Source organism: Sceloporus occidentalis, unplaced genomic scaffold (genome assembly GCF_023333645.1).
Source record: "Sceloporus occidentalis isolate IW3139 unplaced genomic scaffold, rSceOcc1.0.p SCAF_88, whole genome shotgun sequence".
In the NCBI taxonomy this organism is placed as follows: domain Eukaryota; kingdom Metazoa; phylum Chordata; class Lepidosauria; order Squamata; family Phrynosomatidae; genus Sceloporus; species Sceloporus occidentalis.
The window spans coordinates 3888515-3904660 of NW_028317068.1; the positions used below are offsets into that span (position 1 = coordinate 3888515).

General features: G+C 39.6%; 1 protein-coding gene across 7 annotated transcripts in view; it reads right to left on the reverse strand.

Annotated features, from left to right (window-relative positions):
* The window catches only part of MED23 (mediator complex subunit 23), a 33880-nt gene extending 25439 nt beyond the window's left edge, over positions 1–8441 (reverse strand). For all 7 annotated transcript variants that reach the window (XM_089496247.1, XM_089496248.1, XM_089496246.1 and 4 more), the window contains exons 1-9: positions 8403–8441; positions 7163–7194; positions 6970–7057; positions 6659–6783; positions 4897–5008; positions 2966–3064; positions 2682–2783; positions 2064–2133; positions 1571–1683 (exon numbers count right to left, since the gene is read on the reverse strand). In XM_089496247.1, coding sequence (XP_089352373.1) covers positions 1571–1683; positions 2064–2133; positions 2682–2783; positions 2966–3064; positions 4897–5008; positions 6659–6783; positions 6970–7057; positions 7163–7194; positions 8403–8441 — 780 coding nt within the window. The remainder of the gene's footprint in view (positions 1–1570; positions 1684–2063; positions 2134–2681; positions 2784–2965; positions 3065–4896; positions 5009–6658; positions 6784–6969; positions 7058–7162; positions 7195–8402) is intronic.
* Between the last annotated feature and the right edge of the window lie 7705 nt (positions 8442–16146).

A 16146-nucleotide genomic window follows, 5' to 3' on the forward strand; every position in this document is an offset into this window, starting at 1 on the left:
TCAAATTCAGCATCTCCATTGTAGTTTTTTTTATTATTATTACTAGTATCACTTAAAAACAGCCCATTAAAAAAATCATTTTCAATGTTTCTCTGCGAATACTTTAATTTTGAACAGGCTTGTGCTAATGCCCCAGCGGTGTGACTCTGCAGTAGTAGGGAGGCAGGAAGACAGGGCTTATGTACCATAAAATCTCAGGTATAATATGCAGGCATAACTTTACACTCCACTTTGTAGTAAAAATTGTACTTGTGTATAATACGAACCCACCAGTTTAGGTCACTGCCTCATTGATCAGCAAATTATTACAAGATCACTTGTAAATCGACACGTTTAGGCCTCTGACATTGGTCAGTGAATACGATCAAATGCATTACAAAGGGTTTGGAACAAAGGCTCCAATAGAGGTTGGATACCCCACAGGGGGTCAGACAACTGAAGCCGATGTATTTTAACATAACTGTGTATTTTTGCACAGACTATCTGTCTCCTTCATAACTGGGTCATACAGGAAATCTCTGGAAAGAGGGGTTGAGTGAACCACTTTCTGGGAGGTACAAGGAATTCTGGGATGACTAGTTAGGGGCTGCAATAGAAAGAACAGTCTAAGAAAGAAGAGCACTGCGAACAGAAGCGCTGGGTCAGGAGACTCAGAACAAAGCTGTGCAAGATGGCGTTCGGGAGAAGCCTGTGAGCTGAGAGAGGTTTCCCAAGAATGTGCTTAAGTATCCCTTTTGTTTTGTATTATTATCAAATGTTTTCTGTATGTTATATGTTGTATTAACCTGTAACAGTGACCTAATGTAATATAAAGGCCCATTTTCTACACTCTTGTATTCGTGCTTTATTCGTCACACATTCCCTAAAAGAATAAACCTGTAAGAGGTTCATAATTTCTTACATGTATTTAAGTGCAAGTTTCAGCATGGGATGTTAGAGTGCCAGGGGTGAGACTAAGGTTAGTGCAAGGGAGACGAGGGAGCCAATACTGGAACTTACTGGCGGCAAGTATATCACATGCATGGAAATGTCCTTCACAGCATTTATGTGGGGGTGGGGAAAGGGGGCAAATGCACATGGGGGATTCTGCAGAATCCTCCATGCATTTGCAAAAGGAACCACGATGCTATCACATGCATCAGTGTAAATGATGGCTGAAGTGACCCCCTTAAAACATATCCTGCATGCAGTCAGTTTTGAAAGATAAGTTTGCACACGTGTAAGCAATAACCATGATGGCCAATTATGTGAACTGAAACTTACAACATGATTGATTATAAAAAGTTCTCAGTTATACATTTAAATATGGGGAATAACATCCATGAGCTCTAATTCGCCTGACTCCTAAACTAGGACTCCACTGCTGTCAATATACAGAATGAAGGCAATGTTTTAAGACTCCAGATAGGAGTCAATCAAATAGTTTAATTATTGTTTAAAAAGCCCTTTAGTTCTAACACAGTACACACAGAATAAAGATATAATATCTCAAATTGCCCTTACTGTTTCAGGGGATAAAACTAGTACAACACATATTTCCAATGGTGCACAGCTGTTGGTGTAGTCTCACCTTGTCATAGGGCAAGAGTCCTTTAAGTGGAAAGCGCAAAGTAAGGGGGTCCAGTTTCCATGAATTACAGATGGCGCCAGAGTTGTTCACCACAGGCAAGAGACTGCAACGTCCTGCAAAAGTTAATCAGATGACTTATTACCAAAAAATGCCTGGTCAATGTAGTTTCAATACAATTGGAAACAAGGTCAATTAATAAGACGTAAGGGTTTGTTAACTAAACTGTTAGTTGAGCTCAAACAGGCTGAAATGTCTGATGTCATACTATTAACTATATGCGGCCACCTTGACCCTTCTTGGCGAAGAAATCCACTATAAAATCAGTGAGATGAAACATTTGAGTTCTCACACCCTAGGACAATAAACCCAATAATCATGATTTAGTAACTACTGCCTTTAACATTATTTATCCTATGTAAATGCCATTTTCCCATATTAAATATTTTTAAATGAACTAGTGTGTTTTTTGCCGGCTATAGGTTCGTGTTCTTACCACAGATTGAATTGATCCGTGCTGTAGGTCGAAAGCTATCCACAAAGTCGGATACCAGATTACCCAGTAACTGGAAAAAGGAAGGGGGAAAACAAAGCTGAGCAAACCGCATTGGGTGCTTTGATGTGCTTTCCTTACCTAAAGCAGTGGTTTTGCTGCTTATACTCTCCACCTGTATTGAATGCATTTCCCTTGGGTGGTGGCACCGCTGCTCTGCCATGTCCCCTGCAACTGCTGTCCTCAATGTTGACCCTCACTAAACAAAGTCATACCCAAACACTCTGAGACTTAAAAGTGTGCAGCACAGCCCTCTATAGCGTAAATGGCCCGATTGGGGTCGTCCAGGAGTCAGGCCACAATACGTTGCTGACCTCCTGCATCGGAGCACACACATTCTCTCCTAGCAGCTGGGATCAGGAGTAAACTGTGACATGACACATCAATGTCATTCATTTTACTCCAAGAGGTATAATTAAGAAGCTGTGGTCTCCAAGGATTCTTGAGACATTTGCAAAAAATGGAGTGCTCCAACAGAATCAAATCTGTACAGTTTATACTTAGGGTTTCCTCTTGTGATACACGAAAAAACATCTGTTACCTGACAGGATTAATGCTTACCCAGTGAGGGAGTTTCCCTTCCGGGTAAAGCTTGCGGATTTCGGTCACCGCAAAGTAGGCAGGGAGTAGACAGGCATTTCTCTCCAGGATGTAGGCTACAACCTGAAAGCACAAAAACATTTCTCAAAGCACAACGCTGAAAGTGCTGAAGTATAATAAAATGGAGGAAGTACATTGATGCCCTCCTAAAGAGAACATATTATTTCTGTGTATATTTAAATACTTCTTTACTTTAAATGTTATTCGACACAAAAAAAATCATTACACGTAGATGTCATCTTTACCTCTCTTGCTGCTAGAAGCTGCTGTACAACAGCAGAACTGACAGTATTTGGAACAGTTTGGATTTTTTCCAGTATGACCTTTAACAGATCTCGCACACCCTGAGAAACAAAGAAAAACAAGCCAATCAACATACTTCATCTGTTGGTGTTCCAGCCATTGCTACATTAAGCCCCACCGAGCGGGATGTTTTTCCATCTCTTGTGGTGATGTGGGGTTCAAATACCCAACAGGAAACACCAACGAGACACCATGCAAACTGAATGTGTTAAGGTTATGTTTCTAGCTGAATTCCCATGGAATTCCCTGCACCTGGAACACTGCAATAGGATGTCAATTTGATAAGAAGCAACACAAATATTTTCAGTACACTAATCAAATAAATTCACAGATCAAACGGCCAGAAGAACAGGACGTAAAGTTGGGTAAACAGGATCAAGTACAAGCCCTGGTTGTCTCACTGGAGACAAAGCGTTTAACAGATACCTAAAACTGTTTACCATGTTGAATTTTATCCATTTACGCTTGTTTGACAGCACAATATTCTAGAGATCACTGTATACAATCAATGTAATAAAAATGGAGCTATTGTGATGGTTAACTGAACCAAAGTCATAACAATGGTCATTATGACCATCTAATAATGTTAAGCACATTCACTCTTGTAGTCTTTTTCCAGTGACATAAGTAAATCCAAATTACATCCGAAAACTGTAACAAGTCTGCTATCCCATTATTCAATTTTTGTTTTCATAGAGAGAAAAACAAAATACAATAAACAAGTCATATGTAGAAATTTTCCGTTGAACTTTAAATTACAGTCATTCAGAAACCTCACAGACTTACGTAATTCATATCTTATCAACACTTGCATGACACAGACATTATTCACGTTACATGTACTCCATGAACACAAGTACATTGTGGATGACACGCAACACTGATAGCAGGCAATTCTGTTTTGAAAATGGTTAGTGTTTTAAGGCAATTTACATCTGTCAATATAACAATAAATTTTTATTATATTATTTAAAAATCTATATAGATCATGAAAAATGGAGCCCTTTAATCATCTTAATGACAGCCCCCCCCACCCCGTTAATGGTTTGCTTAGGTGCCTTTATAATCTAATACAGCACTTGATCATGTAATTTGGGTGAATACCCAATTTTCTAAAACAATGAAAAGACAATAAAAACAGTTATCAAAGGAAATAATCTAAAGAGCTGTGCTGTGAATAGGTAATCAGAAACTTGAGTTAGATTTATTTAGTTCTTTAAATATATCCTACTCGTGCCTTATTTCTACAGATTCTCTAGGTTATCAAAGAGCAAGAAAGCATTAAGAAAATGCTATATAGTAAACAGTGTGATCAGCATATCTAAATGTGCAAGGTACATCTTCATGTGTAATGTGGCTCGGTGACTAAGTTATGGTGTTGGTTTACTTTACCACTGTGTACTGGTTTTTCATAGATGTATGCACTACCATGGACAATATTTTAGCTTCTTAACATCCTGATGTTTGGATTTTACATGTAAATTCAAGTCCCTTTCTTCAGGAAAAGATGTCTAAATGAAAAATTGTGGGTTACTAGCATGTAGTACTTCCCCGGTATTGACCTGTAAATTAGTTACATAAGTTACATTTGTTATCACTATATAGATTAATAGAAACATAGAATCTAGTCTTGCTCTGCTGGATGAATGGACAAAAATTCCCACAGAAACACTTGAAAAAACACTTGGGTGTCCCAATACTTATGTTCACTAAGTGTATATGAGCTGTTCAGTCGTGAACAAATAAGCTATAGAGATGGATGTGTCAGACACGATCAATGTGTTGCTGTTGGGACAAGTGATAAAATCAGAGCAAAATGTGTTTTTTTTCATCAAAAAAAGATGTAATTTTGGTCAGTTATACTAGTATATACCTTGTAATCGACTCCACCGATAATTTTCCGGACCAGTTTAAATGTTAATACCCAGAGTTGAGTCCTCTCCCATTCCAGCGTGTCAGAGTTAACTAGCGACTCACAGACCAATCTATAAAAATGATAAAGAACTAAATGCATTTCAGGTTCTAATTCACAATAGGTACCAGCAATATCCAAACTATTTTAATGTGTTTTAAACAGACATACCCCATGCAAGGGGGTTGTCATAGAGTATCCAGATGTATTCAACATTTTTAAGACATAACTATTCCCAGCGTATAAATCAACTGAGAATAAGGTTGTTATATGGGACTGCCTTCCAGAAGAGGAGGCTATTAGTGCATGGGAGAGGCATATGGTTGTAAGACAAGACCAAGGACGGTTTAAGGTTGAGAGAGACAGAGAAAAAGAAAAAGAGAAAGAGAGAGAAAAACATGGGCGCAAAAAATATATATCTTTCCCTATTTTCTACAAATAGGTTTCCAAACGCCATTACTGGATAGGCTATGTATGAGGCAATTTAAAATAAGTAAATTTACTGTTTGCTGAAAAAAATAATCCGAACATCTCTTCTATTCAATAGTTTCATAATTTTTGTGAACTGCCTGCTATATACCGTATTTGCTTGATTATAAGACAAGGTTTTTTCCAGAGCAAATGCTCTGAAAAATACCCCTCGTCTTATAATCGGGGTCGTCTTATAATAAACCTCAACTAGGTCTGACTATGAGACTAAGATCCAGATCCCCCGCAGCGATGCAGGGGACCTGGATCCTCCTGTCCCCCCTCACTTACCGGTACGTCTGACTCCCCGGTGCTTAGCCCGGGCAGCGTGTAGAGCTCTACGCGATTCATGTACACAACTTCTGCTGCAGCCGGGAGGAGGTGCGTTTAGCGGCGGGGGTTGTCTGCGTCCGTCGCGCAGACCTTCCCTGGCTGTCAGACATCAGAGTTCCCCGTGATCTCTGACAGCCGGGGAAGGTCTGCGCGATGGAAGCAGACAACCCCCGCCGCTAAACGCACCTCCTCCCAGCTGCAGTGGAAGTTGCCTACGCGAATCGCGTAGAGCTCTACACGCTGCCCGGACTACGCACCAGGGACTCAGAAGCTCCGGTAAGTTTGGAGGAGGGAGGGAGGGGGGGAGTGTTAAATGGGGGGCATAAGGCATTTCTGGAAACAGAGTGCTCTGTGAAATGCCTTTTAACCCCCTTAATGACACTCTGCCTCCAGAAATGCCTTTTAACTCTATACGCCACTCTGTCTCCTGAAATGCCTTATACCTCCCTATATGCCACTCTGCCCCATAATATGCCTTTTAACCCCCTAAATGCCAGAGTGGGATATAGGGGTATAAGGCAATTCTGGAGGCAGAGTGGCTCATAGGGGGGTCAAAAGGCATATCATGGGGCACAGTGGCATTTAGAGGGTTACAAGGCATATCATGGGGCAGAGTGGCAAGCCAGGGGGCAGATGTGCATAACTGGGGGGGCAGGTAGAAAAAAAAAAAAAAGGAAATAAAAACTAAATATTTTTCTCAATCATAGCTTTTATTAAAAAAAAAATTGTTTGCATAGTTTACATGAATTAACATTTAATGGTAAAACTTTTTTCCTATAGGGTCGTCTTATATTCAGGTTTTTTCTTTTTCCATAAATTAATATTCAGATTTTGGGGGGTCGTCTTATAATCGAGCAAATACGGTACTTGTATTTCGTTTTATTCTTCATATTTTTTATTACACTGCACACAGTGAACATACCTGGGAGGAAGTAGTCCGGTTTCTACAGCCATTGCTAGACAGTCGTAAAGGAAGGAAATTCTTTTTGGGCTGTGCTGTCCATGAATAAAGCGTACAATCCACTGGACACATTGTTCATGGGAATCCTAAGCACAAAAAAACATATCAAATGTGAATAAATGTACACAAGTATATTTCTGCTTATATAGCACCTAGAGATGTGATTAGTGCTTTATAACGTAATACAACCCAAGTGCATTCATATAAGAAGTATTGTAATGGGTGTAAATAATTTTTTGGGGGAAAATTAACAGCATATGTTCGTTTCATACCTGAGGGAGGACACTCCAAAACTGTCTAAAGCCACCAAGGCAACTTATTAGTTTGGTTCTCTCATCTTCATTTGAGTCCATAAACATACTGTGACAAAAACAAAAGACAAGAAAAATACCACATACTTATAAACACAGCTAAACAAAACAAAAACAAACAGACTTTAAAGAAAATAATGCACAGATGACTTACCCAGCAAAGGCCTCCTCAATGGCTTCTGTTTTCTGTGAAACACAAAAAAGCACATTTGGATAACCGAATTTGAAACACATGATTTCAATTACTCTACATTCATTTTTAGGCATCTCATTTATCATTTTTGTACGATGCTTTTGTAAATAGGACGGTAAACCGCATCTGTATCACTTGTTTAATAAAAAAAAAATCATACCTTCCAACATTTGCTATGGTTAGAGAGGTACACTTGTGAAAAGGAAACCATCACAAACAGTCTGCTTCACAAACATATATGCAAGTTGTGTGATAGCCATGCTAATCCTGGTAGAATACAGCACACACCTAATCATCGGAAATGTCACATGGACTTAGGGTTGCCACCTGCTGCTGAGCCATTTCCTGGTCACTCCTTGAGAGGCTGTGCCAGGAGTTGTGGTTTGGCCATGGACATGGTTTTACCACTGACAGCTAGAATGATTGGTTTAGTAAAGGAAAATGAGATGAGGTGGAAGAAGACATGAGAAGGTTAGCGATGAGAAAATAGCATGGTTATAAAGAGACGCAGAAGAGAAAGATTAGGCAGGAAAAGTAGAAAAAGCAGGAGAGAACAAGGACAAAAGAGGAGAGATAAAGCAGAGAGAAGGACAGAAAAGAGAGAAAGGATACTTATCATATGGTCACTCTTCTAGTACTTCAGAGGTAAATCTGAGATTTGGAACTTTAGTCCAGGTGACAATTTAAACATGAATTTAGTTTTCTATGCTATAATACAGTTTCCCTATTTCATTCACAAGCAAAGCAATTCACTAGCCCCACAAAAGGTGGAAAAACTAATTGCCAGAAACACTGGTTTAAAACATCTATGAAAGTCATCACAACCCCTATGTCCATAAATGACATGTACCGGTATATAAATCCATTAACCAAGTCTGACCAGTTAAGATAGACTACAGTTTGCATATAAACACATCTGTAACGTAAAGCAACATATCTTCACAGTTTAATAAACTACACGCTGTTATATGTTCATCCATTACACAAGTTACCTAAATTCATGGGGGTTAAACATGTGCAACAGTGTATAATTTTCAAGCAGGGTAAGCAGTAAGTAAATAAGTGCGGGGTGCATTGCTTCCTCTGGCACCTGATGAGTAAACAAAACTGCAAAATACTACAGAGGCTACGGTATTCACAGATTATGTTTACACGAGCTCATTATAAATGGAACCGGAGTAATTAAATATGTGGGTCTTACCACTACCTCCTCGAAGATACTTTGCAGTTGGGTCTCCATGATGGTGGGTTGTGTAGGAACACAGTGTGTGTGTTCGCACAACAGTAGCAAGCACAAGCGCTTCACACACTAGAGGATGGTGCACATGGTGTCCGAATGAAAACTTTAAAATAGAATATGACTACATCATTATCTTAACATGTACAGAGAAAAGAGAGTCAATTGTCTCTTTTGCCTCCGGGTCAAAGTGGTGCAGCAGATATTTCGTTCCCCAGAAACCAGTGACTTCCGTTACGATCACGGTACCTGGACCAGTACGCGTGCGCACTTGGAATAGTCGCGGTGCGATGCCGTCCTGTCGTGAGGAATAGAAAGTGAAACCTGTATGAGAGATCGGAGTGACGAGTACTTTGCGTCGCAACATTCTATCTCGGTCGGTACAATTTCTGTCATGTTCTGGGGGCAAAAGTCGTGATCCAGAAAGCTTGAAAAAGCAGCAACAAAAAAGCATGCTGAAATTAATAAAACATACCTTCCGAGTGTCCCTTAGCTCAAGCGAAACGTTAATGCCTTCGAAATTTGATAGGATTCTGTCCTCTGTTTCCTGGGTAAGACAGGAGAAAATGTACTTACAAACTGCACAGCAAAAGGGGACTTCATTCATTATATGCTCTTTAATGCTGCCTTTTTTGCGTCGTCCCCAGTGCCGTATTCTGGATATAGCTGACTAGGCCCTGGGCGGCAGGTCCAAGGGGGCAGCAGCCATTCTGCCCGATAGGCTTATTATAGAAACTGCACTACTCAGTTGGCTTGTTAAAAGGCAGAACAACAGAGTTTGCTTCCGAGCTGCTCTTACTTTAAAAGTGGAGCCCTGCGATATGATGTAATATACCTGTAGTTTGGGGTAGCCGTATTAGTCCAGTGTATAAGAATGCAAAAAAACAGAATGTTGCAGAATCTTGTAATACCTTTTTTATTGGACTAACAGTATTTAAAATAATAGACGAGCTTTCGGGAGTCCTCCCTTTATCAAGTCAAAAGCATTTCTGACCAAGCAAGTGAAAAACACAGTTTAAAACTGACCAGTACATGTTCTGATACAGGGTTAAAACGGGTTAAAACAACACGGTAGAGATGTAATATACCGAAACCCAGTACAAAGGACAGAGTCGGCGCTGTCCTGTTTAGGTCCAGGGCAGCGCCAAACATAAATATGCCACTGATTGTCCTTTTTTGCAAACGCATGAGGGTCTAAGCTTCTAGATTGTAAAATCATTTGAGCCGGGCACAACTTACCTTTTTTATGGAAGTCAAATCTTATGCACTGCTTGTCATGTCCCACATATCCATTTTACGGTATTGCAGAAGATGAGATAACAATACATAAAACAAAAAAAATAATAACTTTAAGACGATTAATTTAAACCAGCAGATAAGGGAGGGGTTCTAGTTATCCTCTCCAGTGAATATTATCATAAAGAAAACTATAAGATTGTTGGAAGATAGTGAAACATGAAATCCTCACTAAAGACCCTACAATGGGTTATAAGAAAGCAATCACACAGTTTCTAGATAAGGGACTATCTCTAGGGATACTTAAAGCAGAATACAATTACCTGCATCCCAGTTTTTTCACTTTCTCCCTAAAATTCACAAACATCTGACCCAACCCGCTGGGAGATGTATTATCTGGGGTATAGATTCAATTACATCAAGTATCTCAGAGTATTAAGATATGCTCCTGCAACCGTATGTAAAAACAAACATCCAGCCTATTTAAAGGACACTACAGATATTTTAAGAGCTCTTGGACAACACTAAGACATCACTTGGCAAACAAGTTACATCTAAGTTACTAATGACATCAGCTCTTTGTATACTATCATTGAACACTATAGAGGATGTTCAGCAGTAAGAAAAATTCAGGGCAGGAATTGCCAAACTGAAAACATCATAGAGGGAATAGAATTTATATTAAAACATAATTAATTTTGGTATGAGAATAATTTCTATTTACAGAAAAAAGGGACGGCAATGGGTACAAAATTCGTCCCGAGCTATGCCAACCTATTTATGGCCCACTGGGAGGACGATCTTATATATGGACAACGTAACTGAAAATCTAACTTGGTCATGTACAAAAGCTACATTGATGACCTATTTTTTGTGTGGGATGGCCCAACTGAACATCTAGAGGAATTTCTTGGATTCCTCAATAATAATCAATGGGGTATCAAACAAACCACCAACTACTGTATTGATTTGAACGCATAAGGAGAAATTGTAGCAATTTGACTCAAGATGATCAAAAAGCGGGAAAGATAAGATAATTATTTTTGGAAAGGTATATTATAAGGAGTCAGTAAACAGGGATGCGCAATTCATATCATCAGGTGTTCCCCCACCCCCAACATTTAGTCCTTGAACGGGCAAGCGGCAGGGCTAAGAGGGGACTTATATCTTCCTGTCTGGCAGCCCATGGATGTCTGTGTGATGCGCGTAGACAACCTCCACTGTTGCCTGGCACTTCCTCTGGGACATGACCTTCCGGTAGGGGCGTACCTAGAGTATTTGGCACCTGGGGCGGATCCTGTATGTGGCACCCCCCTACACACACACACACTTTAAAACTGCATAGCTTTTACCGTTATATACCGGCGCAGACACTGAAGGTGGTACAGCATAACACTTACTGTTATCATTATATACTGAGGCAGACATTGACGGTGGTACAGCATAACACCTATCACTATATACTGAGGCAGACATTGACGGTTGTACAGCATAACACCTACCACCATATACTGAGGCAGACAATGACCGTGGTACAACATAACACCTATCACTATATACTGAGGCACACATTGATGGTGGTACAGCGTAATCCCTATCACTATACATTGAGCCAGACATTGACAATAGTGCAGCATAACTCCTATCACTATATACTAAGCCAAACATTGATGTGGTGTAGGCCTACCACTTCATTAGTAGTAGGGATGCACCAAAACGAATTCTGGACTGAAACCGAAAATGCAGCCGAAACCGAATTAGGCCAGTTCCTGTAAAACATTTTTCTAGACAAGACAAGGGATTTTACTTCTGTAGAACTTGTCTGGTGCACCGGAACTGCGTTGGCACTGTGGCTAGCCGAAGCTGACACACCAAACCACATAAAGTTCCCCATCAGGTCCTCCTTTGCAGACTGCTCAGTATTTGCACTCAGCCCATCTCAGCCCGGTAGGGGGTCGCAATTGTAGTCTGTGGGGAGGATGGTAAACACGGGCGGTTCCCTGACTTCTGGTTGAAACCTGCTGGATATCACATCTTTGTGCAAATACTGGCCATGAATCTCTCTGTCCTGTAAGTCCTGACTCGATGGAGAGTAAAACCACTCATAAACCCAAAAATAAAAGATATACTTCCCAAAATGCAAGTGCTCCAAATCTGTGCCTGAGCTCCACAATCTTTAGAGCCTCTGGTACTTGGAAAACGTGGTACTCTGTAACAGGGGGAAGAAGTAGTCATAATGGACCCCCCTGTACCCACCTCCCCAAAAACATAACCCTTTCCAAGGCCAGGGCCCATAGTTTGTAGGGAGGAGGCTGCCCCCCAGGCCCATCCAGGAGCCCAAGGCACAGAGTCCTGAACAGCGGTCCATCGGCTTCATGAGAGAATTTGCAAGAGAGGAAGCAACAATCCTGGTACTGCTAACATCAGAGGACATTGCTGAGAGCAGTTCTGAGCCATTAAAACTGACTGAATTTTTTATGTAAGCAGATATTTTATATTGGAATTAAAATATGTATTCATTTTATTTTGTTTTGTTTGTGTGCTATCTTCTTTCTTTAACTGGATGAGTATCCCTTCTTAACTGGATTAGAGCTAAACCCTCTTCATGCAGTAACAACATGGCACCACAAGGGAGCACCAGCTTATATGACGACAACAAGTTGCCTCTACCTAAAGGTTAATTTCTATCAATCTTCTACTGTGTGTGTGTTATATACATTAAAAATGCCACACTATTCCTTTTTCTTTTTGTTTGTTTCTTATGTACCCAACTATTGGATGATACTATTGGAAAATTGTAAAACTGTGTACCCAAGGGAAGTGTACCTATTTTCTGTGCACAGACACCAGGGTGGTTTTTTATTCACTATTTTGTGTAACTTTTATTTTTACTCACGAAGTGAGATGTGTGGCGTTGTCTATGCAGCACATATCTTTATGGTGTGGGAGTTAATATAAAGTGAAATTACTGAACATGAATGCAAGAGAATGCACCCTTGTGACACTTGTACAATACTCCTAAACTCGGCACACTACTAGGCATTTTGCTATGTAGGAGATACATATTTAGCCACCAGAACCCACTTTGCAATCTACTTATCTCCCATGTAACTGGCACTCCAGGGGTTGAGGCTTTGTTACCATAGTCCAATTTAATAGAAAACAGTTGGCTGTGGTAAATATAGGACACTATAATAAATGTCTATGAATAAACACTGCCATAAAGTATTTGATCAGTGTAATGATTAAGCAGGGAAAGTCACCCAAATTATCAAATGCAAATGTGTCAATAAAGGAAGTTTATAAAATGAGATAGAACCAGGTTTTTGTCAATGCTAAATTACATTACTGTACACAGCACCTTATTTTATAAGTCCATCGGACTTCAACAATCAAGTCATAAACTAATGTGGCTTCCATCACATACAGAATTGCACACATGAATTCCCATATGCAAATGAACCCAGTCCAACCCTAGTTCTAATGCCAATTGTTTTTAATCTCAAAACATTTTAATTGTACTATTGTTGGAAGTAAAATGTTACAGGGTGAGTGATGTTGTGTATATCTGTGTGTGGGTAGCAGTCTTGGAGCTCTTTAGATGGAGCTACAACTTCCCCAGAGCTTAGGTGGTAATAAGTGTTATCCTGAGGAACATTATAGTTAACATTTCATTTTAACTGTTGTAAAGCTGCTAGCTACCATGCCTGGTTTATATTGTCTGTTTAAATTATTACACATAAACTGGAGCTTTTAATGATTAAACATTGAGTGTAACTATGCTGGAGTATGGATGGGTTCTCTGTGCATAGCCTCATTTCATGTCACCATGAATTGAACAAGTCTGTATTGTATACATAAGAAGAGGATTAGCAAAACAGGTTATATTTTCACTCAACTTCATTGTCTTCATATGTACTTTAGCTTTATTCCATAGAAATTGCAACCTGCTAAATCACTTTTACAGCCATGCCAAGAATACAGATAAAGTAATTTAGCCTTTGATCTGTTGTTTGTGACACTTGAGTCTTCCATGTGTCCCTCGTATGTAACCGCTCCCATTAGAGGTAGGGATTATTTAAGAGGAAACAAAAAGTACCTTTGGTTACCTTTTAAAACCATACAGCCTTACTGGAACACTTGCCAAGATTTTAGGAAGTTGTCAGAAAACCACAAACTTCTCAAGAATGGAATCATCCACGCTGACCTTAGAGCAATGTGAACCTAAAAGGAAAAAAAAGCTGGACAAATACAAAATACTTTCCGTGGTGAGTGTTTCTCTCTTTTTTTAAGAATATAAGTAATCCATACAGTTGTATTACTTTTGTATCTGTATTTTGGCCCTGTTAAAGAACAAACACTCCAGTTGTTTGAAAGATACATGCTTAGACAAATGGTTAAGGAGGCTGTTTATTTGGAGCCCATTTTATCTGGTTAGTGTGTAATTTCATAGAAACAGAGTAAGTACAAAGTACATTATAAAATATTTTATACAAAATAAAAAACGTTTGGTTGTCTGCCATCATATTAATTCTTTAAGTAAAGTGGAACTCCAACTTGGATTGTGTCCTTTCAGCAGAGTAGAAGTTATTACTGTGAGGAGATTTAAGCATGTATAAGACTAATCTGAATATAAAATGAGCAAGGACTTTTTTACACTCCGGGGAAAAAAATAGAGAGATTAGATGTTTCACAAAGTATAGTGGTTTATTAAAGAATTTGCCACATTTTTACCTCGCCTACATTATTCTGTACAAGAGCCCAGCTATGGCAAATTTCTTATGTAAGGGTAGATGACAAGAGCTGGAAATTGGATGCAGGGGAACAATTATCCCCTGGGCTGTACTGAAAGGTGTTGGGTCTATACCTGTAGTTGCAATTCCACTTTTAGCCACCGGGGTTTCTAGAAGACCAATAGCTTTAGGCAACATTTATATAGTACATAAATGCTTTATGTTCTCCTTTTATGTGTTTTTTTTGGTTTCCATTTCTGGCAGCCTCCACAGAAGGCTGTATAAAGACCGGAGAAAGATTGCTAGCCAAAATGTTTAAACTGAGAAAAAACGAGGGGGGGGGGGGGTGTACCAAACACATTTCAATGTTTTACTCTTTATATTTTGGTGCTACTAATTAATATTTTTAGCATGAGTCTTTATGATGTAAAATACCCTTGTCATGAAGATATTAACTATGGTACTGTACAAAGTGGTGCAGCACTGAAGAAAGGGGTGTTTTATGTCATACTAGCCCAATACACCTTTAACTGCAGACCAGGGGGTGATATATGAATATAAAAACATGATTGGGGAAGAAAAAAAGCTGGCTCCTAAATTTTTTGGCTGGCATCTGGAGCCAAACCAAATCTGTTCACCTCTGCTCTAAACCCCTTTTATTAATTTTCTGTACTTTTTTCTTCCAAACTACTTAAAAAAACATTCCTCCATCAGCCATCTCTATCCCTGCAAGCCATACTTAATTTTTATTATTCTAGCAAAAGTAATTATAAGTGATCTGTGTCTTAAACTCCACATTGAGATGGACCTGGGGAATATTTCGTTGTCACAGTTGTCTAAAATGGTTTACCTGAACATTGAACCCTAAACTGATTAGCAAAGATGGTGGGCATAGAAGGTTTTAATTACAGGGAAAACTTATTTTTATAGTTGTACTTTCCCGCAGAATAGACATTTGATAGGAATGTGTTATGTTCTTCTTAAGATTAGTGCAATCCAAAGGGCGTGTTTATTTGGTCAAGAGGGCAAGATGATTAGAAGAGGTTGCAAGCTGTCAGATAATGACACACAATTCCTGGGAGACAAAACAACTTATTGTCTTACCAGTGCAGGACATTTTAAGAACATAATAGTCTGCTGGACCTTTAGTTTGTAGTGGGCGAATCAGATATGCCTCTCGCCTTGCCAAAGTCCAATGGATGGGGAAAGTGCAGCAGCTAAACTTAGCCTATTATTCACTTAATTATCTGCTTTCCTGATTGCTCATACGGACCTTTAACTCTTGGAGCAGGGAGACCATGGTCTCCCCAGGCCAAGTTCCGCCATCAGATGTTAAAGGTCCATGTGAGTGACTCTATTGGTCGCCTGCAGGGGCCTCCTCTGGCATCAACCAATTGGTTGATGATAGACGAGGCACCTTCCGGCGACCAATAGAGTCGCTCTTGTGGACTTTTAACGCCTGACAGCGAACCTACAGATTTCCACTCCCGTTATCTACGCAGCATCGCAATTCAGTTCAGATAAAATTCAGAAGGGTTTTTCAATTCAGAAATTACATTTATTGTCACACCCTCATTCACTCTCTCTTACTTTTTCTCCCACTCTCTCAGTATCTCCCCACCTTCTTCTGTGTCCCTATCTCCTTTCCTGCAGCTCTGCTTTTTCTTGATTTCTTGATGTTTTCCTATTTTGTTTAATTGGGAGTCTCTCCTCATTTTTGGATATTCATACAACCCCCC